Source organism: Thermobia domestica, chromosome 8 (genome assembly GCF_964235325.1).
Source record: "Thermobia domestica chromosome 8, izTheDome1.hap1.1, whole genome shotgun sequence".
Taxonomy (NCBI): domain Eukaryota; kingdom Metazoa; phylum Arthropoda; class Insecta; order Zygentoma; family Lepismatidae; genus Thermobia; species Thermobia domestica.
In genome coordinates, this window is record NC_137461.1 from 152,133,875 (window position 1) to 152,160,249 (window position 26,375).

Below are 26,375 nucleotides of genomic sequence, written 5' to 3' on the forward strand. Positions count from 1 at the left end.
AGGACAATTTTGACTGGCTCAGAAGTTCTATATCATTTAGTACTATTTAAACAAACAAAGGGATAACATTTGAGTGAGCTGTTCAAATTTGTAGCAAGAAGGACCATTTTAACTAACTCAGAATTTTATATAATTTTGTACTACTCAAATAAACGAAGGAATAAATATATATGGAGTATTTAGTTTTGTACCAACAAGAAAAAAGTCAAAAATGAATAAAAGTGAGTGGACTATTTCCTTTTGTACCAACTGGAAAAAGTGAAGGGCCATTATAACTTTTGTATTATTCAAATAAACGAAACTGTAAATTTGTACTTACCAGAAAAGCCGAAGAAAGATCATTTTATACCTTTTTGTACTATTCAAATAATCGAGGGAATAAATTTGAGTGGTCTGTTTTATTTTTGTACCAACGAGAAAGGTCCATTTTAACTAGCTCAGCATTTTATACCTTTCTGTACCATTAAAAAATAAGGATAATTTGAGTAGCCTACTCAATTTTGCACCAGCGAAAAAGGACCACTTTAACAATCTCAGCAGTTTTTTACATTTTTGTGCCATTTAAAGAAATGAGTAAATAAATCATTTTGTACCAACGAGAAAGAAAACGAAGAAGGTCCGTTTTTCACTCGATTAGAATTTTTATATTTTTTGTAATATATAATGAGAAATGTCATTTTAACTAGCTCAGCATTGTGTACCTTACTATTAATAAATGTGGAAACAGCACCTCAGTATATTGCTCCGATAAAAGTTATTCCGGTTTTTATGTTTGACTTTCGACCTCGATGACCAGTACGTTTGGGACATGTAGTAGTTGATGACCTATTACTAAATGTGGAAACAACACCTCAATACGTTCCTCCATTTGGGAGTTATTCGGGTTTAAATATTCTATCTTTGGCCTCGATGTTCAGTACTTTTGGAACACATAGTACTTAATGACCTGTTACTAAATTTGGAAACAGCACCTCAATATGTTGCTTCGGTTACGAGTTATTCGAGTTTAAACATTTGGCCTCTGACCTCGATAGTCAGTACTTGTGGGTCATGTATTAGTTGATGATCTATTACTAAATGTGGAAACAACACCTCAATATGTTGCTTCGTTTACGATTTATTCGGGTTTAAATTTTTGGGTTTGGCCTCGATGTCCGTGCTTTTGAGACATGCAGTACTAGATGAATGGTTGTGTAGTTTCTGCTATGTTACATAGGTGGTGATAGAAGGGAACAAGTACATTTGTTCTATTGGTTCATATTCTTTGCTGAATTAAATAGGAGTTGTAATCTGTGCTATGTTTAATAATGGTTAAAAATAGGCCATACTCTTTTATACATAGAGGGTTGCAAAAATAGGTGTTCGTAGACTGTGTGTAATTTCTCTGGTGTTAAAATAGGGGTTGAAAAAAGTGGTCGTAAAAGAGAACAAGTACACCCCTAAAAACAGTTTACTATACCTGGTCAAATCTCTGTTATGTTAAATAGGGTTGGTTGGAAAATGTACTCATAGTCTAATGCTATGTAGCCTTTCTTGTGTAATATCAACTATGTTATATATGGGTTGCGGTATGCCATAGGAGTGCTGCTAAAATATGTGTTCGTAGTCTCTGTGTTCACAGTGTTACATAGGGTTGATAACCTCCTGACGCCCAGACGGAATCGCAACATGAAGCACGGGAAATCTTAACTGCTGTCCAATTGCATAACACAAGGCGCATCTGCTATTGTTCGTCTGACGGAAGCAAAATTTGAACTGTAGAAATTACCCTACAAAAGGTTTCAACTCAGCAAAGCTCGATATATCCGCAGGAACGAACGGGCAAATGTGGTAATTTTTTGTAGAGCCGGCTCTACGCGGGGTGTCAGGAGGATAAAAGGGAACGAGTATACCCCCATTATTCTCTGTTATGTTAGTAGTATTTGCTACGTTACATAGGAGTGCTGTTAAAATGTGCGTTCGTAGTCTCTGTGTTCCTTGTCTTATGTAATTCTTGCTATGTTAAAATAGGGGTAGAGAAATAAGCCGAATTCTTTTTAGGTTTGCTACGTGTTCGTAGTCTTATGTAAGTTCTGCTGTTACATAGGGATTGGAAAATGTGTTCATAGCTCTCCTATGTTCGTAGTCTCTATGTAATATCTGATTTATTATGTGTTCATTGGCTTATGTAATTTCTGCTATGTTAAAATAGGTGTTGAAAAAGTGGTCATAAAAGAGAACGAATACATCCCCATTATTGTCTCTTACGTGACTAGCCTTTGCTGATACATAGGTATTGGAAAATGTGTTCATATTCTTTTATCAGATCTGCTATGTTGGTAGTCTTATGTAATTTCTGCTATGTTAAAATGGAGGTTGAAAAAGTGTTTATAAAAGGGAACGAGTACACCCCTAGAAAGTGGTCGTAAAAGAGAAAGAATAGACCCTCATGAAAGAGAACGAGTTTTCGGGGTGTTCGATTTTCCATGGTTGGACGTTACGGGGGTCATGGCGTATCGTGCGACACGAAAATTGAGTCCTTGCTATCGGGAGGCCCTTAAAAAGGGCGATTTTTCAGCTACCGGGGGTCAAGTGTCTCCCATCTACTCGCGTGTTGACTTCACTATGAAGGCGATGAAGAAAAATCTCTCTCGTAAATTGATAAATCGTTGAGATCTTTTTAATTTGGCCAATCAGAGTGCTCCTTTAACTGTGTATATTGGATGATAACCGTTTGGGATCAGATGAAATGCATTAGCCACGTAATTTTACAAAAATATTACATGCTTCTATTTACGTTATTTCATAATTCTCCGATATTCACCTTGCAATGATCTCATTCATACAATAATACGCACTCCTTCCAAGTTGTTTCACTTTATAATGTAGTGGTAGGGGTTAGTCTTGACCTTGACCTTCATTTTAGGAACAAATCTTCAGGAAAAAATAATATATAATAATGTGCTCATGTACATGACTGGTGATAGTTTGTGTTCGTCCATTGTCGATTCTCCGCTACGAATCGAAGGAGCGCTGACCAAAATGATGTCCTCACTGCTACGCAGGGGTAACGTCAATACCCCGACTCTAGTTATCTCTCTCTACTTGATGAAACTCTGCCACCCGTGGCCCACCAGCGGTAATTCTTCGACGTGTCGCTATACCGACGATTGATATTTACCGACAAGTGCGTCATTAGGTGCTGGTGACGTTTACGGCATGGGATAGTTTCCATTAAGGATTATCTCCATCGATGTCATTTTTTAACGAAACAGAAGTTAACCGTTACTCTTTGTTCCGAGTTATATGACTAGTTAAACGATGAGTAAACTTATTAGGAATCAAATATTAATTGATCTAAACTTATTTTTTTGTTTTAGTGATCTGTTGGAAGAAGAAAAAAACGTCTGGAAAATAGCTATGGATTACTTCTCCCAAGATAGATTTAAATATGATACCTCTGATGAGCTCATGCTTTTTGCAAAAGAAGAACTTAATGAAGATCCAGAAAAAGTAAAACAGCAACTACAGAAACTAAGAAGTGCAGTGTTGGGTAAGGATATTTTGAATCGATTAAGGCCACAGAAGTAAGATAAAAAGGATGTTTGCAATGATATTTGTTAAAAATACAAACACTGCTGACCTCTGAATTCACATTTTGAAACCATTCTACAAACAGATCTGTTGCTCCGTAAAAATCCTGACAAGCACAGGGTATGAAACTAGGGCATACACTTTCTCTTATTTTCCGTAACACTTGTAGCCAGTCTCTACTACTTTCCATCATTAACAACCTAGTTTATTTATTTATTTAGAGAGACAAAAACTACAGGTAAATTTACCCATTTTCAGTATTCACATAAACAGATAAACATATATATAACAGTAGAATAAACAGACTCATGATAATTTTATTGACTAGTTAATCATCGATTGTGGCACTTAAAGAATTAACTACTTTAGACATTCTGAATTTATCAATATTTGGATCAATCACACAAAGTTCGTTGTAGAGGTCACACATACTCCTAATAAGTCCCAACAGTGAAATACGCCAGCTTTTGGACGTCTTCTCACGTTGGGAACTTTAAATATCAGGAGGTAAAATAATTGTGACACATGGATTTTGTTGTTTAAAATTTTATACCGCAATGTTTTTGTAATTGGAGTCAAAATGATGGTCCTGGCGACTTTTTCCTTCACGAAATTTTATTACAAAATAGAATAAAATACAAAATGTTTCTGATTTAGTTACTCCTCATCAATGACCAAGTGAAGGAATATTGATGTTTTGCCAGGTGTCCCTTCCACTCATGGCAGTTTCCAGAACACTTAGCAGGTTGTAGGTGAGATTAGGATAACCTTCTCAGCTCAAGGCAGCCTCACAAGGTTTGAGTTGAAGATGGGATCCCTAGTCCAGTGCGACATAGGGTAAAGGAAGAGGTGTGCTCCTAGTCCACAGCGACATAGGAAGGTAATGTTTAAGCGATCAATTGGTCGACTGATACCAGGTCCCTTGGTGGTTGGGCTTTTATCTGTCCTCTTCGGCTCCTTTCGTGAGATCCGTCTTCTTTCGGCGTTCCTCGGCGTCTTCTGTTTTGGATTCTCGCCTGCTACACTGATTACAATCAATAACACGGTTGTGTTGACATGTGCTTTTATCATGATCCTTACACCCCCACACTGAAAAAAAATAATCTAGAAGATTATTTTTGAGAAAAATAGACAATTGTTATTAGTGAAGGTTATCTGCACCACAACTCTGATATATTTGGAGACACTGTATAGACACTATAAAACACTATAAACACTATAATACATTAAAAATCACTATATAAAACTTGTTATGATATATGTGTAGTAGTAATAACACTATGTAACTGTCCCATCTAAGCAGGATCAAAGTAGTCACTATCATTTCCCTCAGAGTGGGCACAAGTGCCACCACTGTAATTTACAAATGTATAGTAGTTCACTAATTGTAGGTATTGGTTGATGCTGTTGTTTATCGGTATCAGTATGTATGTTGTTGTCACATCCGGTATTTGTAGTCTGTAGTGGTTGAATCTTGCAGTTAATAGTAGTCGCCGGCGAATTTAGTCTTTCTAATGGAACGATATATCTGGGCGTTTGGTTAGACTTATGTTTATACGACGGGACTTATAACAGATGAGACATAAATAAATTATTATTAGAACTAATGAAAGGAGAATAATCGGTTAGAATTTGGAAACTTTCCTTTTAAAAAAGAAAAATAGAGACTGAATTTCTGGTCACTCCGTATAATGTTGTCAAGAGCCTGATCTTATGAACATCCTGTATAAAGAGAAAAAATGACTTTCACCCTGCCTCGTCTCGTCCACTCTGAGTCCCAGTTCCATCCATGACTTTTCTTGCACAAATTTCTGCTTTGCATCCACTGATGATTTTATTTTTCCTTCCGGATCTGCTATTGTAGAAAGTCCAATCTCTATGATACATGTAAAAGCCACGGCATGAATCGTATCCATGCATGAAGGATTGATAGCCCAAACTGAATTTTTTCTGGATTCTCGTGTTTAACATTGCTGGTATCGTTCATTTCCTTATACGGGACTCCGCAGGCATAGCACTTCTGTGCTGACGTATTACGAGTGAGCGCATTACACACTTTACCATCAACCACAGTTAACTGCAACAAATCCTGGACATGGCACTGTTTGTTTGCTGTTACTGTGGGATTCAAGTTCTTCACTTGTTGCTGAATGTGGTTCATTTCTTGTGTCACTAAGTCTGTTGTTTCTTTCTTGAACTGGATTCTAATTGGTACCTTACAGAAAATGGTCGTAAATTTTACCACGCGATGACCTTCCCCCTCTTGTCTGACACGTACTAGACCTAGAAGTGAAAAAGATGTAATTATTTTGAAATCCTGCCTCATGAGCACTCTTTTATACTGTGCTTGGCCAGTAGTTCCATCACACCCACACTTCGATAGTAACGTCAGCTGCTTCGAATATTTCTTAAGCATTTGGTCAAAGACGGCTTCTTACACCTCGAGAATGCGGCTTGTTTTATGATTTCGAAGATTTTGAAGACACCTTGGCAACCGATTCAATAATACTAATGGTTGCAAGGTAGCATCGTTTCTTCGCCACTATAACATGGTTGTAGAATGCTAGGTTCTATAGCATCCTAACACAGTTTCGTAACAGCTGGTACTGTCGAGTTACGTCGGCTTCCAATAATAAGGCTAAAACATAGTCAGGAGTGTAAATTGGCGTTGGAAGTTGTTTCTGGGCCATCTTCCAGGCTTGTCGTATCTTCTTTCCTGTCGTTGGTGTCTTCTCCATTTCTTGCCAGATATGCCTTGTCATGGTCTCCTTCTTTTCGGAATTCCATGACTGCAGCATAACTGAGTACTGATGCACTCCACGAAGCAAGTAGATCTTCGGTCTTCCTACGTTTTAAGCGTGTGTACTACTTGAAAATGTCTCCAGTCTCTCCCGAATACCGAAGTCGAAGATATTGACCTAGTGACATAGACAAGTCGGTTTGGAAAACGATCGCATGATCTAGCCATTTCTGGTTCTACTCCTCAAACCGTTTATGGTCCCGGTTTCACTTGTGTAGTTTGTTGAAAATTTGATGAGATGCCTGAGCCAGTTGGAGCATTCCTTCTTTCGTTAACGATGCTGATATTTGTCGCTCAAAATGTAGTCAAACATTTGTTTTGTGTCCTTGCTGTCTTTTGTATTCCGAGTCACACGAAAAGGCTTCTTCTCTTAGTTTGATGAGACATCGTCTGCAAGAAAGAGAAGATAAACTAATTAAGTATGCAGCGATACACACTGGTTTACACATATTTTTTACTCCACTAGCAACTTGTCTACTTGTAACAAAATCGGACAAAACGAGCATTATTGGCTTCATGTCTTAGTAAGAGGACGTATTGAGCTATTCTATGAAAATGAAATCTTAATTCGAAACTGCTTGAAGTGCATTAAAACTCCAGTTAAACTGAAACGAACTTTCAAAATATACGGAGTTCCAAAACCCTTTGGTTTTACTATCTTCTGTCACGTTTAGCCGTTAATCATCCACGTCTAACATCATGTCTGGATGGAACAGTGTACAAAGCTATACAAAACGACACGACGTTTTCTCAAAAACATATTTCTAGTCCTACATAGCTATGAATATTATACATACTGACGTATAACGACAACAACTTATCACTATAGTCAGCAAAAGCTCACTTCGGACTTCCAGGAATAAAACTCTCCTCACATCACGTCGTTTTGAATACAGTGATTTCCACCCATATTGGTTTCGACTTTCTGCTACAAACTTCATTTTCTCGGTTTGACCAGACTTTACAAGCATCTGGACCACTGCGAACTGCATGAATTCATTGCAAGTGTATTTCAATATTGTGCTTATCTGGTGCATAGTCTTGTCAAGAGCTAGAAAGGTCATACCATTAGCGTATTGAAATAAGAACACGTTCTGTATGTGTGAAGGTATATCAGAGAATAAGTTTGTATTAGAGCACAATGAGAGCAGAGTCCTATAAAACGCCACAATACGCAAAACAGGATGTAATATAGTAGATCTTATAAAAGGAGATCATATTCGATTAGCTAAAATAATATATAGAGCTAGATAGCAGCTAGGCAGCGGAAGCAAAGAAGGTCCAGCTTCTTTACCTTCTGAATACCTGCGCTACGTGCCTGAAGATTTACCTGTGCACTTGATGGGCGCTTGCGCCCTAAAATCGAGATTTATCGACGATGTCTTAGAGGATAAATTAAATAACAATCTCCAAAATTTGATATTTTGTTCACTTTTTACTCATGGAAGGAGACAACATGAGCCACCCAAATTACAGATGTATGTATCTTAGTTCTATATAATTTTTGCTTTCTTGACAATTATCAAATTTAAGATGGATCAAGTGTACCGTCCCGAAATATCAAAGTAATGCGTCACGGTATCTAAGTTTTATTTAAGGAAATAAACCTATAAAGTCCATGTGCAATAAAGTCTTGTCTGATTGGTTACATTAAATCAAGAACGTACCACGTGGTAAAGCGTATTGGTTACGTATTTCTTTTGGTATTTTTTTACCCATGTATAAAGCTACATAAACCATCCAAACGTCCAGAGGTATATACCTTAGTCCTAGAGAAAAAATATCAACTTTCATTTTTGACAATTCCCAAATTTAAGCGTAGGTATTTGTGCTCCTCCAGAAATTTGACAGGGAGCAAGGTAATCATGTCTTATGAAAGAGAATTGACCCTTATATCCAGCTTTATCATCAAGTAATACAATAAAACTGTATGCTAGAAGATACATGAAGACAAAGCTGACCACATGATGTCCACATGATAATGCATGTAGCTTACGTTGATATTTTTTATTCTATACATATAGATTGGGACAATCATGATCACTTAAACTTACAGAAGTATGTATCATAGTCCGAAAGAAATATTACAAACTTTTATTTTTGTCATTTCCCTAATTTAAAGAGTGGGCAACACACCCCTCTTGAAATACAAGAGTGGAATATAAATGTATGCATCACTTATGAAATAGATGGACCCATTTAACCATATAAGGTAATAAACCCTCATCACAGAGGATAGAAAGGTCGAAACCTCGTAAATTAATTTTGGGGAATTTTTTCCCCATAGAAAAGAAGTTGATGGACAACTCAAGTTTACAGAGGTACTCCCATGCGCAAAAAAAATTGCGCGTATACTGTAACTCAAGATTTTTCGCATTTATTCCATTTTCCTTACATTTATGGGTAAAATTCAGTTATTAGTATGTGGAGATAATAGAATGCAATCCATCTAAGGAGATATTTGCAAAATATATAATAAAATAATAAAAATATAAGCAAAAAACAAAATTATGCTCGGTTTTGTGTATACTGGCAACGATGATTTCCAGGGATTTTTTCAGTAGCAGATCACAATTGCGGAGGGAATTCAGTAGGGGAGTCGAGAAGTTGGATCAAGGAATGGATAGTGGACTAATATGTTGCATTTATTGGTTAAAACCTAGTGTGTAGATTGCCTGCCAAATATAAATTAGCTTCTGTAACTAAGATGTCGTACGAAAATATAGAATTAAACAGAAAAACTCTTATCTTAAGGTTCGAAGCGATACGCACCATGGTTATGAAGATTATTTCTTTAAAAAAAAGAGCCAACACAACGTAGCCTCCGTGGTTAGGTGGATAGAGTGGCGGAGTCGTAGTTATTTTATGATTTTGACACCACATCGAATCCCATCCCATCCCATCCCATTTTTTTTTTTACAAAACATTATAATTTTCATGTTAATAAGAACCGAAGCAATATAATAAGGACAACTTACTGATATTTTGCTGTAATGACGTATTTATCCAGGATTAGAGAACTATTGTTAATAGCTATTGTTTTCTGTTCATGTTGTTGTATAATTTCTCTCATCCTGTTTTCTTGGGGGAAAAACAATTTTGTCTCCAACGAAGTGTGAAGGATATATACGGACAGAAAAAGACATCTTAGTACCAAACGTGATTTATCGTGATGAAGTGGACTAGTTTGCCATTAATAAAAAGAAAAAAATTGAAGTTGGCTTTTCTTTAGGTTTTAGCTAAAAAGAAAAAAATTTTTTTTCTTTATAAGACTATACTTTATGAGGCAAGGTGTGTGATCATACAAAGAAATTTAGCTAGGGAGCGAAAGATAATTGTTTATGCAAACATTTTACAGGTTTAGGTGCGTGAAACACCAATACACCATGGTCTCGCTTATCCGACCATCCTTTGTTCCACATACCATATGATCCGATATATCATTGCAAATAGCACCAATCGGCAAGAAGATCTGCAAGTTGTGGTCTTAATATATTTTTCATGCTGTCTAGTCTATCGCCTAGCGCGCCCGTCTACACCTTGACTCATACGTCTATCATTCAGTGCAGACACGTATCCAGGTTTTCTATTCGGAGGGGGCCCAACACGAATCCTCGTAAGCACGTGATTCTAATGTTTTTAAATATCAATAATAATAATAATAATAATAATAATAATAATAATAATAATAATAATAATAATAATAATAATAATAATAATAATAGTAATAATGCAACAGTTCTGTACCTCTCTTAAACTTTTTCCTACTTTTCATTTATAAACCGGTTTATTTTGGAAACTGCATTATAGCACAAACAAAATGAAACATATTTTCGAGAGAAATGTAACTAAAGAAAACTGTCTGCTACGTATATCACATAACAAAAATAGCAAGAAGACATGGAGTGTATCGTTCTAATATATTAAAGTTAAAAACAGAACGGAAACGAAATGTTAATCCTATTTAAAACTGTTCTTTAATTCCACCTGGTCAGTGGCGTATTTACGGTTTTGTTTCGGGAGGGGCTTTGCTAACTTTCAGGGGGGGGGCTTTGCCTGGAAATGTGAAAATTCTGCAAGATATTTCATTTACTTTACTATACTAAGTAAGATTTCGTGGGGGGCCTAAGCCACCCCCCTAAATACGCCACTGCACCTGGTATAATGGCATTATGGTATGTTCTTAGAATTATAACAAGACAACAGCACATTGCCCAAAGTTTGGACACTGACTACTAGTAAACTGATATAAAAGAACCTCAAAAGGGTAAAGGCAAGTTTATTAAAAAGTGCTTGAGTTTCGGAGAGAGACAGCTCTCAGGCTCTCACGCTGGATACGTCCCTGATTCAGTGCAGTGCAGTTTGTTATAAAACATTATTATTAGATGCGTAATATGTAAAATTATATCATAAGTTTTAATTTTAATAGGTCTTTTCTTAACACATCCATATTATCCAGCGTTCTGCCTGCCTGTTTATGTCGGATAAGCGAAACTCTACTGTATTTCCAAAGCTAGCATATACATGAACTAGAATTGTATCGTCCTAGAACAGACAATAGTCTGAAATGCTTATATTAAAAGGCTGGAATAAAAAAAAAAGCATAAGTACTGATTTGGAAGCGTGAGAACAAATTAAAAACAATTCAATATATTTCCTAGGTATTAGATTATCATCTTATTATGTCGATGTGTATTCTTTTTTAAACATAGTTTTAAAAGCTATACCATTCGCAATATTCCTGAGGAAATCGAAAGAAAAAACTCCTAGTGCCTCTTATGGCAAAGCGGCTTAAGTGCATGGTCCGAAACCGATTCCCACGTTAAGGTATAGATAAAGTTCCCGTACTTCAAAAATGCAAATCCGGGACGCTACTAAATTACGAGAATCTTTGAAATGCTTAAAACTGAAAGAAGTGTTGAATACTAATTTACTTTCCTCCATTAGATAGAGTTGTTCAAGTATTACGTTATCACATTTTTATTCATTTCACTAGATCTTCCAAGGACGCCAATTTTTTTTTTTAAATTTGGGGGGGGGACATTCAAATACAGAAGATATACATATGAGAATTTTAAGACAAATTACACTCAAATAATGCCAAATATTGTATATTCATAAATACAAAGGAGGCCTACATGAGCTTTGAGCGGGCCCGGCCCCCCAGGATCGGCGCCCTTGCCTTCTTCCTAGTTAAACAAACGTAAGCAGATGATTTACTCCCTCCCCCTGGTAAGCAATTTTTTTTTTCCCTCAAGTTCTGTTGTGTTTCGTGAAATAACAGCAGGAATTTCCTGATTACTTAACCATCTAAATGAATGTTTTCACTTAGAGCCATCCCGTCGATTCGCGTTGCCTAGGACTAAAATAAATTAAGGGTCAATAATGAAGATGAGACTTCAATATCAAACATGAGGAGACATGTGGATCGGAGATCTGTCTTTGTTCCAACTTTAATTTTTTCAAATCCATGATGGGAAATTATATTATGAGTACAATTTTCGAAATTAGTAGTATACAATCGTAAAAATATCTTACAAAACGATGGTTTATTGCAAAATACTTTGACTCAAAGAATAAATTACAAGTAATAAACTTGTTACTTTTCCTGAAGAGTCTAAGTCGTGAATGAGACGGAAGCTGCCGAGCGTAGTGCTTGGAACGATTGCCTCACTTGTTCTACCTTCCCGTGGCGCAGCCTTGATTCGACTTGATCCTAAACGTATTATTCAGAAGTCGAAGCCGGAAGATGTTTCCCATTTTGCAAAACACTCTTGGTCGATTACAATCTGCCTCACTCGTGAGGAAACAATCCCATGCCGTAAGCGTCGGTGGACCACCGATAGGCAACTAGTGACATGTCCCCAAAAATTGGCGGTCCCGGAGCCAAAAATTGGTCCCACTTTCGTTTTGAAAATTGTACCACCACCGACAGAGAAGCGACGGAACGCCAACGAACCACAAAATTATTCCCCTAAAATACGTTAAATCGCCTATATGCGTAATTTCTTTGCATCAAGATGAGTCTAAAAACATTTTTAAAAAAATGAAACGAAAGTGCCCTGAGCTGGGCGTGAACCATCAACCTTAGGGTTGCTAACTGCGTGTTCTTCGGAATTCGTCACTGAGGCGATTATGAAGACACAGCTTGTAGAGTGATAAATCGTTGAAGTCTTTTTAATATTTCTAATCAGAATGGTTCTTTAACCGTGTATATTTGAAGACAACTGTTCGGAATCAAATCAAATGCACTCGTCATGTAATTTTATAACAAGATGGCAAGCGTCTATTTATTTTTATCATAGTTCTCCCATATTCACTTGCTAGTGATCGGCGACAGTTGCCAACTAAATTCATACAATTATACGCACCCACCTCAAGATTTTTCACTTCATGATGTAAAGGCAGGAGTTACTCTTGACCCCCGGAGCTCAAATATTGTCCTTATAATAACAATTCGTCAGGGAAAAATAATATATAATAATAACCTCATGCACATGACTGGCGATAGTTCATGTTGGTCCCTTTATGATTCTCCGTGACAAATCAAACGAGCGCGGACCAAAATGAAGTCCTCGTTCTTACGTTGTGGTAACTTCAATACCCCCGATTCTAGATATCTGCTTCGACTCGACGAATCCCTGCCACTAGTGGCACGCTAGCGGCAATCCTTCGACGCGTCGCTATATCGACAATCGCCATTTACCGGCAAGTGAGCCACTAGAAGTTGGCGACGTTTACGGCATGGGGAAGCTAATAAACAAACAAAATAATAATAATAATAATAATAATAATAATAATAATAATAATAATAATAATAATAATAATAATAATAATAATAAATCTAAAGCCTTATAAAAAAGTTTTCTGAAAAGTTACATCTAGCAAAATCATTTGTTGGTATTCCAGAACTGTGAATTCACCTTTATTCATAATTTACTTCTATCGTAGTTTTGATATGAGAATGATATGTCTGAAACTAACATAGGTCATTAATACCTTTTTTTTTTTTTTTTTTTTTTTTGCTTTACTCAGATTTAGCAGTTTTACTTAACAGTTAGTCAATTTGGATCTGTGATATCAGAGTTTTAGAGCTTTCCTTAATTTTTTCATTTCTAAAAAAGTTTGCAACTAACACCATTAACGTATCTCTTTCGATATTTCCATATGTAATGGCTTGGTCACTCCCAGTATATTTCAAACAATAAAATATTTACGGTGTCTTACTCCATTAATCCGAACTACATTTTATATTCAACAACTCTGTGCATTTTCCCTTAAATCTGCAAACTTTCTACTAGGTTAAAACTCAGTATTTTCTATTTTCTTCCTTTCTTGCTAAAACGAAAGTGTTCTTTAGACAACCTGGAATGATGACTCTATACTACATTATGTTGCATAGGGCATTTTATGTAGCATATCATTTGACAGTTGGACACTTTCTTTTTATATTGAAAGCAACAGGGATTAAGTCCTTCTACACTTATATGATAAGTAAACACATTCTTTTTGATTCGTGGAATTGTGCCAATGCACTAGGTCCAGAGAGTTTTTAATTTAAGATAATAATAATAATAATAATAATAATAATAATAATAATAATAATAATAATAATAATAATAATAATAATAATAATAATAGTTATTATTATTATTATTATTTTATTATTGACTTAGGTTTTCCTGAATATTAAGCAATATTTCACAAAAAGCTGGTATTTTTAAACAAATGTGTTCGATATCAAGTTTTCATAAAAGTAGTCACTCTCTCCTATAAATAATTTCAGAGGGGCCGCGGTGGCTCAGTGATAAAGCGTTCACCTTTGGTGCATGGGATCCTTGGTTCGACCTCAGCTCGCACCAAGTGAATTTTGTGGTGGAGAAACACCATGTGCATGGGTTTTCTCGGAGTTCTTCCGTTTTCTCCCACTTTTTTCATTCCACCATTGCATTCATTTCTCATCATCACCGTGTCCTTTAGCCTAGCCGGTATAACCGTGGGTCGTAAAACTTAAAGATTTGATTTCAAATAATTCCAACCCAAACAGTTGCAGGAAGTATGTCATTTCGAATAAAACAAACCACTCTATAAAATTCTGAGTATTATTATTTTTTATATATACAATTCTAGCGGACCTTATTTCTAAATCGAAGGGTAAGAAGACTAAATTCACTCTCTTATTATTATAAATTCATTTCAATTGAAGCAGTTAAAATAGTTGGGAAAAATTAGAAAGCCATACCCTATATTCCAGTGTGCCACAACCGGATAACGTGGCACACTGGCGTGCCCAGCAAAATGAACAGTGTGACGCAAACTTTTACCTATTATTTACAAGAACTTTTACCTATTATTTATTTATTATTATGAACGATTTTTCCACGGATCAGCTCTCTGTATACAATTAAACAAGCAAGTATCACATTGAGGGAATGAGTGTAATTATTTACTTTAATAGTAATTGAAATGTATATATATATATATATATATATATATATATATATATATATATATATATATATTGTATTTTCTACCGGCAATAACTGCATCCGGTCTAGAAAGCTGGGACTAACAACAAAGGAACCCGATGTGCTAAACACACACCACCTACGCACTTCAATACACCAACGAAGGTGCAGACTATTCATGAATTAAAGTCTCTCACCCAATGTATTCTCCTAACATGTCTCCCAGGGATTACAACATTTTTTGGTATCTCAATCACTTCCTAGTAGGATAGGTTTACCTAGAGACCACTGATTAACCTGGTATTGGATGTTTCACTTTCTTACCTTTGGAGTTGACAGTCATCGGTTGGACAATCTCACACGCAAATATCTAATATTAACAACGTTTCTTCTATAATTTCGTAATATTGTATTATTTCTTTGTATTATTTATTAGGTTGGTTAGGCTTGTTTCAACACTTTTCTCTTTGCACCTACTTATTACCTATACCTTAACGTTGGATAAAAATACACTAGCTCTCACCGGGAATCAAATCCAGAACCAATGGACTTGAACCATTTGGCAACAACAAGGCACATTTAAATAGAAGTTTCGATTTTGTTAGGAAAATTGTGATTAGGTGTAACATTTAAAAATATATTTAAGAATGGGTACGGATGAAACGCACTGAATTTTCTCGCTCGAATTTCTTAAACTGACTCGTGTTAGGCTGCAGCTATTACTGAAACATTTATTTGGGAAATGCGAATAAAATAATGTGTTTTTGGAAAACTTTGTTCGAAGCAACTTATGTCCAAAAGTAAAGTACCCATTGGTCATATTTCTGTTAGAAATAACTTATGCCATATATTAGAATTATTAAGGAAATAATTGTATGTGAACTATGAGCAAAAGCGTCCGAGTACTTTCTGAGAAATCGTCAAAAAAGTCATCCCCAAGAATAAAATATCCCTTGTGTATCTTTTCAGGACAAACGAGTTATGCTATTTATGAAATACGAACAAAATTGCCTGAGTCGTTCTCCACAAAATCGTAGGGTAAATCTTACTCCGAAAAGTATTATACCACTTCTAGCTTTTTAGGATTATAGAATTATGCCGTATCGTTAGGTTATTTATGTGACATTTATTTATGAAATATGAACAAAATTGGGTCAGGCGCTAATGGGGAAATCGTCGAAGAGTAGGCTAAACTACCCTTCTGAATGTTTACAGGACGAACGAGTTGTGTCATATTGTTAGGTTATTAATGATACATTTATTTATAAAATGTGATTGAGAAAATTGTTCGAAAAAACGCATCCCATACAGTAAATTACACCTTACGTATTTTTTCAGAGCAATGATTCAAACTATATTTGTAAAAAAATAAGCAAAATCTTTACAGCTATTTTTGAAACAATTTAATTATTTTAAATTTTCATCCTTCAGTAAACTACCCGTATTTTTATGTCGGAGAATATAGAATTCGAAACGATAAAGTGTTATAAAAACTTCATGTCTAGACTTAGGTCCAGATACGTCGAACAGTATGGCCTCTATTTAAATGCATGTAAAAGCATGACGAACCGACAAACGAACAGATGGACAGACATCAAAATCACTTTTTTGATATGTGGGGGCGTGAAACTTGAATTCATTGAAATCTCGAATTCGATTTTTATCACTATTACTACAATTTCTTCTTTCGTCGCTTGAACGTGAAAAAGAATAGGAATACAACGACACGTAAGGTGATAATTTGTAATTCCCAAAATTTAATGAGTTACGTTTAATGTGTTGCCATGCTAGAAAAAAAAGCTTATGCCTGTTTGTTATATCATTTTAATATCAGTTTTTCACGCTACTATATAATGTAGAAATATGGTATGATTATCGTTCATATTCATTCTATATTTGGAAATATTCGTGTTCCGTATACATAGATCTGTATAATTTCGTTACGTTCAACGAAAGCATTCTTGCACTTGTGGATATGAAAAAAAAAAAAAGAGAGAGAGAGAGAGTCAATACTCTAAAAAGCAAAAAACAAGCACAAGCACACACACACACACACATAAACGATCATTTAACATCAGGTCGATGTAACAAGGGGTAAGACTGGACAGTCTTTCAAGGTCGCGTATGTTCTTCCTGACACACAAACCCGAAGGGAGTTGTCTGCTGTTCAAGAACGGGAAGTAACATGCAAGAATATAAACTGAAAACAATAACTGTTTCCAATAGTACACGTATTCTAATACTGAATAAATACGTCGATTAAAGGATACTACCAATAAATTATTTCCTTATTATATTGTTTCGGTTCTTATTAACATCAAAATTATACACTTCCTATAATGTTTTGTAAAAAAAAAAAAAAAAAAAAATGGGATGGGATGGGATGGGATTCGAAGTGGTGTCAAAATAATAAAATAACTACGACTCCGCCACTCTATCCACCTAACCACGGAGGCTACGTTGTGTTCGCTCTTTTTTTAAAGAAATAATCTTCATAACCATGGTGCGTATCGCTTCGAACCTTAAGATAAGAGTTTTTCTGTTTAATTCTATATTTTCGTACGACATCTTAGTTACAGAAGCTAATTTATATTTGGCAGGCAATCTACACACTAGGTTTTAACCAATAAATGCAACATATTAGTCCACTATCCATTCCTTGATCCAACTTCTCGATTCCCCTACTGAATTCCCTCCGCAATTGTGATCTGCTACTGAAAAAATCCCTGGAAATCATCGTTGTCAGTATACACAAAACCGAGCATAATTTTGTTTTTTGCTTATATTTTTATTATTTTATTATATTTTTTGGAAATATCTCCTTAGATGAATTGCTTTCTATTATCTCCACATACTAATAACTGAATTTTACCCATAAACGTAAGGAAAATGGAATAAATGCGAAAAATCTTGAGTTACAGTATACGCGCAATTTTTTTTGCGCATGGGAGTACATGCTTTCGTCCTATAGTATCATAGCAAAGTGTTAGCTTTGGCTATTTTCAAAATTTCAGAAGTGATTCTATGCACAGCTTCCTAAATTTGAGAGGTGGGAACAACGTACCCATTGCCAAAATTTAGAAGGGCGGTTATTTGTACCCTTGGACCATGCGCACAAAATCGTGCCAAGTTCTGTCCATACTACTCCCGGATAAATCGGATCGTCTGGTACTACTACACATGTATACTCATCACTTGAAAGCCTGCTTCATTTTGAAAATAATGATCTACAGACTATCAACTTCAGATAACTAGGGTATGAACAGGATCTTACTATGCTTTTGTTTTTCGAAATGCTGAGAGAGAAACTATTCTTCTTTCATGTCTACTAATTGTATATTAATGAAATTTTGCAAAACTATAGAAGATAGGCCTAAATAGTATACTTTGGGTATTGAATTTCAGGTGCCTGACGCTAAGGGCCTACTAAGAGAGTGCCTCTTTCAGTCCAGTCCCTCCCACACGTTGTTAAGAGTGCACTACGTGAAGGAAATTTTCTTGTTTTTAAATTTCTCTAAAGCATCTTATAAACCACCTACTGTCACTGTCTTCCTATCCTTTTCTATTTCTTTATATTTTTCTTAGTCACCAATTAGCAGCAATTCTCGATTGATCTGCTTACATACTACTAGTTTGTGCACTTATTGTTGGTATTCATGAAGTAATACTAAATGTGGTAGAAGCCATTGCTATTCTAATACTGTCGTCTTAAGTAAACAGCCTGTTGGAAGATGTCAGGGACAGTTCATATAAGTAATTATTGAACATTGTTGTACTATTGGGCAGGTTGAGGCAGGTCAGAATGTCAGATATTGCACGTGTGATGAGGATCGATGTTCGTCATTTTCCGACTTCAAAAGCCATTCTCACAGTAACAGCTCTGTGTATGCATAATACAGATCGTGAAAATTCTACAACAATTCAACAGGATCGGTTCATAGGCCAATTGACTAAATGGAATTGATCGGCCACTCCAGCCCGAATTACTTATGGGCTTACCGGCGCTTCTGGTATCGATATGTCCATGAAAACCATTCCATGACGATTGAATAGTGTTGGGTTGTATGCTCAAAAGACATCAAAGACGAATCCGAAAGTAAAATATGCTCCCTCTTAACATCCATCATTACAGTAGTTCAGGAAACATCGTGACTGTGACCAAGGAAGATAATCCAATGTGATGTTTTCAGATTGATAGCTGTACTATGCGACAGGATATATTTTACAGGATATGGAAGAAGACAATAGGGAGCGCGATATGACCACCACGCTCGTAAATATGACAGAAATAGGGTTTGGGCGGGCATAATAAAACATGGAAGAAAACCATTGTATATGTTAGATGCGCGATCCATTAGTAGAGGGCTGCATTCTGTTGAGATCCTGAAAGTATATGTTCGTCTTTTCCGAGGCAGAGAAAGTGCTGGCTTTACATGAATGACAACTTTTGGAAGTAGAATTACCTAAATGTCAGAGGTATTAGAGAGTGAGGATCTTGTGACCGTTTGCCCGGCCACAAAACTATGTTTTGGACGACCAGTGTATTTCTTTTTAACTTTTATTCATGCAACGAAATTATTATTTTACTCAACTAAAAGCTATTTCTCTTTTGGTGAGAATTTCAACTCGTTCTGTGTATGCAGGTGTTCTTCAGTCGTTCTTATCGCTTCTCACGATAAGACAAAGAAGTTGTTGTTTTCCAATGCAACGCTCATCGTCTCAACAGAGTATTTCGTCGTAGCAAACTTATTTTTTTTCTTTCTGTAAAATAGTTTTCAACTTATAGTCTTCGTCACCATGACTGTTTTGCATATACGTTTTTCTTAATTACATTTATTAACATTGGGAATATTTTTGGATACGAAGTTGATATTGTGTGTGAATGATATTGTATTTATCGTGTTCTCATGCTTTCGCATTACGTCATCCGTCCTGCCGTGAGAACAAACGTTCCTATCCTGCAGGAGTCGTAGGTGGGATGACTCATACACACCGTTACCATTGTTCGCTTCTTTCCACTGAACAATTTTACCTATAACAGCAGTGCATAAAAATCTATAACCATGGGAAGAATGTATTAGTTAAGACTGCTACGCTTTTTCAACTATTATTTCCAAGCTTCTTTCCCACGGGATCAAATTAAATGTTGCCAGTATTCTTTATTATAAATCGACACATTGGCAATGTCTATGAATGCGGAAAACATTAACATTTTATGTATTATTTTACATGGTGCATTGTCAATCCTGAGTATCGAAATGGGTTATTCCCAAGTGCGAGCAGAAGCGAGAAGTTAGCAAGGAGAATCCGTTGTAGCAAGAGTGTGGAAAAGTTTGCTGGAGAAAAAGGCAGTGCAAGACATCGTATAGAAGGATAGTATGAAGAATTTTCAGTGCTACATTAATATACATATAGGATGTGAAACAAGATAAATACCTTCTGGAGATGTAACGTCTTTTAGGAATCAAGATACCTCAATCAGCAGTATTTCCCCTTTTTCCCTCGTCATTATCACATAGTGAAAATCTTAGCATAATACGAAGAGTGAATATATAGTGCTAGTGATATTCAAACAAGGGCTATGTTTCTAGTGTTCATATAGAGTGTGTGCATATTTACATTTACCATGCAGTGTTAAAAGTTTATTCTTCATTTTGCTTATTCGATTGCCGTAGAGCAATTTCTTCTGTTTAAGCATTTAGCTCTGCCAAGTGAGAATTTTGTGTGTTGTTAATATATATATATATTTTGTTCCGTACCCACATATATCTATACTCAATAAATAGGAATTTACCTAAGTAAATATCACCGTCTTCATTCATGTGTGTGTGAATTCCTGCGAGCAGACGGCTTGCCAGTTACGTGTACGTATGCGTGTGCATACGCAAAAGTAAGTATAACACAACCTGAGTCTCAAAAGCATCAACGTGGCTCATGTCAAATCACTGTTCACATTTCAACATTATCAATCTGGGCCCAACAGAATATGAACCTGGACCAGGATTGTTATCAGCTGTTTTCTTAGGGAGTTCTTCGTGAGCCAGCACCCAAGGGAAACGGTAGGTAGCAATTTCAATGACGCCCGAACTAGCGACACGAGCCAAGACCGTCAGTGATTTGTGCATGGAGACAGGAATTACATATGAATAAGTATTAATAATATTGAAACAGGAAATTTTACTAATCATATTTTCTTTTTACAGGCTGTCCCAATACAAACAATAATAGTAAAATTTAGCATTTTCGTACCCATAGAGTGTTCCGTAGTATATGTATTTTATTTGAATTTCATTTACATTTATTATTTGCGACCAGTAATTGTATTTTCATTATGGCTCACCAACAAGTTGATTTACTTAAAATACTGCAACAAATAAAAGCAGAAAATAGAGAACATTTTCAGAAAACCGAAGAAAAATTAGATAGACAGGAAGAAAAATTAGATAGACAGGAACAGGCACTGAATGAGAATAAGGAAAACTTTGCAGAAATAAGAGAAAAATTAGATAGGCAGGAAGAAAAATTGGATAGTCAGGAAGAGAATCTTGGCAAATTACGATCACAAATAGAAGCAGTCGAAATAAAATGCGATGAAGGAACCACAAAAATAGCTGATAGAATACAAGCGTTAGAGAATAAAGTAGACCAAAATATTGAAAGAGTTCAGAGGGGAATCGAACATAATACAACAGCTATTCAGCAGAACAGAGATAACATAGAACTTATAGTCCGCGACGTACATTCAATGGGAATGAAAGTAACCAAAAACACAAATCATTTAATGGGTATATCCGAAAGGTTAGAATTGACACAAGGACAGGTAGAGGCTAATCACACCATTTGTAACGCTAATAAAGAACGTTGTCTCGTAGCGCACAGAGAAACGGAAAGTCACTTAGACGAAATACACGACGAAGTCGTAGATTTGAAAGAACAGGTTCGAAAGAACGAAGGGTCACTTCAGATGTGTTACCAAGAGATTAGACAGTTAGATTATCACGTCAAAGTCAAAAATGAACAGACGTTCGAGAACAACGCTGAAATTAAAACAGCACAGCGTGAAATAGGAGAAATTAGGCACGATTTGGCGTTAGTATACCAAAAAGTAGAAAGAATCGAAAACAAATCACGGGAATCGGAACCTAATATCGATAGTGACATCCATGTTAGAACTGGATACCAACCTAACAGTGATTCAGCTTACACCGAACATAGTGAAGTTAGCAGTAGTGACGAAACTCATGTTAAGCTCATTACCAATAGAAATTTTAGACGTAATAATCGTGAAACTAGACATAGGGAAGTAGAAACAACTAAATTAAAAGACCATCTTACACCGAAAATTATTGCGTATTTACCAAAGTTTAAAGGTGATCCCGCTAATGAGTCAGTGCACACATATTTGCGTAAGTTAGCATTAGCTGCGGAAGTTGCAAAATTGTCAGAAAAAGCCTTAGTACAAGCCATACCTCATGTATTAGAGGGTGTAGCCTTAAGCTGGTACTATACACGTAATGAGGAATTTAAAACTTTAGAAGAAGTTAAAAAAGCGCTAGTCGAATCTTTCGCTGGAGACGCGACGATACAGCACAGGCTGTCAGCTTGTAAAGCAACTCGATTCAATCCCAAAACCCATGATTCAGTACATGCTTTTGCTTTAGATCAGTTTAATAAACTTAGAGAACTGACACCGCAATTACCAGAGAATTTGATATTAACAGACATCATACATATGTTACCTCAGAGATTTCGTACAGAACTTTATTTACATTCTTGCACTAATATTAGGGAATTTTTAGCGTCTATTCAGAAATTAGAAACATTGTATTTCCAACAAACTAGAGAGGAAAAACATTCACAGGGTAACAATTCTAACAATAGACAGAATCAAACTTCTCAGAATTATCAGAGATCTTTCGGTTATGGTAACAATAATCAGAATAGGTATTACAATCAGAAAGTTAATAATACCAAGGCACAAAGAAACGGTAATTGGAACAGGGGACATGCAAATGATCGTGACAACAACGATCGACGACCACGTTCTCGTAATCAGAACACTAACCACGAGCAAAATCGGAATCGTAACCCCCACAATTACAATAAACGACCACAACCACGTAATGGTAATTCCAAAGATCGAAGAAATGACAACCGAAATAAGAAAGGTAGAGGTAATAAACCATTTTACGCTCGTGATAATGATAAGCAGAATAGGAATAACGAACATGATTATAAAAGGTCAGATCATCGTAACGAACGAGACTCTGACTTTCAGGAAAACTAGATTTAATGTTCAATTTTCGTTTTCAGGTTACTTAGGTATGATTTAGTGTATTTGTAGATTCTTAAACTTTATATTAATACTTATTGATCCACAACAGGTGAATATATAGGTTTGCACTCCATGGACATGACAAAACTTTGGAATCCGACGCCTGAAACCCGCAAAATTTGGTTAACTTTGGCACAAAGGCAACTCCCAGAACACATCTTGCGAGATTTAAATTTAGTAACACCTGACACTTCCAATAATCTTACTTCGCTTACTCCTAGTGGGAAATTTCATTTATCTAAACTCAATGAGGAAACAGAAGAGGAAAGTGTGAATGGTAATCCGAAAGATGATTCCCAAGTAAAGCAAGTTCATACTAATAATTTAACATCTACCCGTTTGTTATCTTTATATTTAGGAGATCCTTTGTTGAAATATTATTTCAACACTTCTTACTGGCAACCTTCATTTGTCAAACTGATCGTTCCGAACTTGACTGGAGGACTTCTATTGAGAAGGGGCCTATTTGAAAAAAAAAAAAAAAAAAAAAGGCCAGATTCAGCAGACTTTTATTAAAGTTTTTGACTTTTAATATGATTAAGCGTGTTTGCGGAATATGGTACAAATGTGTTTAATATGGTACGTTGATATTTTATATCGAGATATGTCAAACAGTGTAGCCTGTTTAGTCTTAAGATGTTTTACATTAAGATTTTACGTAGTTTTTTCCTTGTCATAGGAAACACAAGAAGATATGTATTCGAGACGTACGGCCGTATCCTTCGGTTGCGGTATTCACCGTAACTAAACATTTCTTTTGGAATCTAACCAATCTATTTGGGTTTCTTATTAACATTTCTTTTTGCTTCTTTAGCACCTTGATACGACCGATCCTTCGGGAAGGAATTTTAGGGTACATTAATAAGAGATGATTAAATTTATTTTCCAAGCTACATTCTAGGTAGACATGGCGTGGTGAACCATGAAATACTTGGATACCCCAGTAATTAACCCATCATTCGGTAATTATTGGAAATTTTCTTCTTCCTTGATGCACACACTGAGATTTCGTTGTAATCTGTGTATTCGTATTCTGTATTTTAGACATATGTTTCTGTGTATATTGAATATTAAAATTTAATGATGTTTCATTGTATTATTATTATAATGTATTTTATGCTTGATGAATATTTCAATATTTGTGAATTTACCATACTTATTGATGCTATTTTCATATTTCAGCAGATTTCCACGAAGAATCTGAAGTATTTCTGTGTAACTGATATTTTGATTTTGTGAAATATTCGTGTATGATATTTTGTCTCATGTATTTTAAGACTATGTTAGCATGTATTATGATACATTTCAAATATTTCTTTTATTGCATTTCAGTAATCGTAACTTTTGTCTATTTAGTGGAACAAGAACGCATACAATTTGAAGAACTAATTACTCATACCATGCCAACTAGTTTCCATTAATTTTGTCGATGCCAAAATTTAAAATCTATCTAGGTGAAATAATATTCACGTTAATATTCTTGTTGTTAACCATTTATTTGGATATACAGCTGAAAAGTTAAAAAAAAATTATTCGAGAAATATTATTAAAGTCTTTATCTTATTTCAATGTTTCGACTTACAGCGTCCTATTTTCATCGATAATGAATATTTCAGGAATGTTTACATCTTGTGTCTTTATCTTGATATCCTAAGGAATTACTTGTTATTGTACTTCTATACAATGAATTGCTAATAGGATTTTGTTTTAGGCATACGTTAGTTAAATCACAATTCGAGATGGCGAATGTGAATGTTACGATAAATATACATGTGTCATTGATGAACATGTTGAAGTATACTATTGCAGACTTTGTGGACATTATGGAAGTGCCGATGAGCATCCATTACGCCCAGGCTAGGCGTTTGTTTACGTGAGAGATGATTGCATTTATAATATGCCTATATATTGTTGTCATGCATTGTTGATTTTGTGTTAACAAAATTTCATTATCCTATTATAAGCATTAGGGGTTGGACTTCAAGAATTTCCTTGGAAGTATTCAAGATCACTATTCCTTTACACTCTTATATTTTGTTTTGAACATGATTATGTTCTACTGACGTCTTGTGTAACATCTCACTACCACATAAAGACTAATGAATGTTCTTTTATATGTATTTTTCGATAATGGTTGACTAGTTTACTTTAATAAGACTAACGAACTGTTTAGATGGAACCTGGCATCTTCATCAGTTAATGGATGAGATTAGTTAAAACGATTCAACGAGATATATACGTACTGGCATGCGGACTCATAGAGTGTTTTGAATACACTTGGATGAAGAAATAACTCGTAAATGTTTTTCAAAAGAATTCTTCTTTGTTGAAGGTATATATATGTGTGTCTTACCCATATTTTGGGAATTTAAATTTTTTGTTTATTAGTATGCAAGATTTTGTGTTCTCAGTTCACACAAAATTATCTCACGAATGTTTATTCGTCTGAACTTTTAGGATTGTTATGATTTAACATCCGTGTACAGGTGAATTAACCTATATTTTCACGATTATTCACAATCAGATTAATAAATCGATTTTTTTTTATTCTCTTTGAAGTTAACATATTCACTCGATATATTCCAGTATTTTGAAAATATTTAGCGTTTTCTATTATTACATTTTATCTATACTTGTCAATTTTTATTTAAATATTTTAACTATTCAAGCATGAATACTTTTGAGAAAAAAACTGAAGAACTAAATATATATATAAAAATAAATAAATAGAAACAAAACTATATAGCCCTATAAACATTTTCACACGTACAGGTGAAACTACGTGTTCGTTTTCACGTAATCAGTTTAGCCCGAAGTGTTATACGCATCACAAACAAATAGTGAATATACCAAAGCATACTTTAAAGCAAATGTTCACAGTGAAGCGAGAATATTTATTCTCAGTGTTGAAAAAAAAAAAGGATTTTCACTTATGTGCTATAATTGTCTTCGCACCCCATAACCCCAATTGTCAAGAAGACTGGATTTCACCGATTGGAACTTTCCTCGCAGAAGAAAGAAGAAAGAAGACATCTGGATATGGAATTTTCAGGAACATCTCATGGAATCTGGAATCAACTGATAGTCATGCATCTGGATCAACAGTGTTCTAAACGAAATAAATAGCCCTAGTGATTCATAGTGAGAAATCAATATTATTTTCGTTATTCACTGCGAATAGTATTTATCGAAAAACAGT

General features: G+C 35.3%; 1 protein-coding gene across 1 annotated transcript in view; it reads left to right on the forward strand.

Moving 5' to 3' along the window:
* Positions 1 to 26,375, forward strand: part of LOC145691867 (alpha-tocopherol transfer protein-like) — a 265,283-nt gene that overhangs the window by 31,415 nt on the left and 207,493 nt on the right. Inside the window, exon 2 of the mRNA XM_081767176.1 lies at positions 3,360 to 3,532. Within this exon, the coding sequence (XP_081623302.1) occupies positions 3,360 to 3,532 (173 nt within the window). The remainder of the gene's footprint in view (positions 1 to 3,359; positions 3,533 to 26,375) is intronic.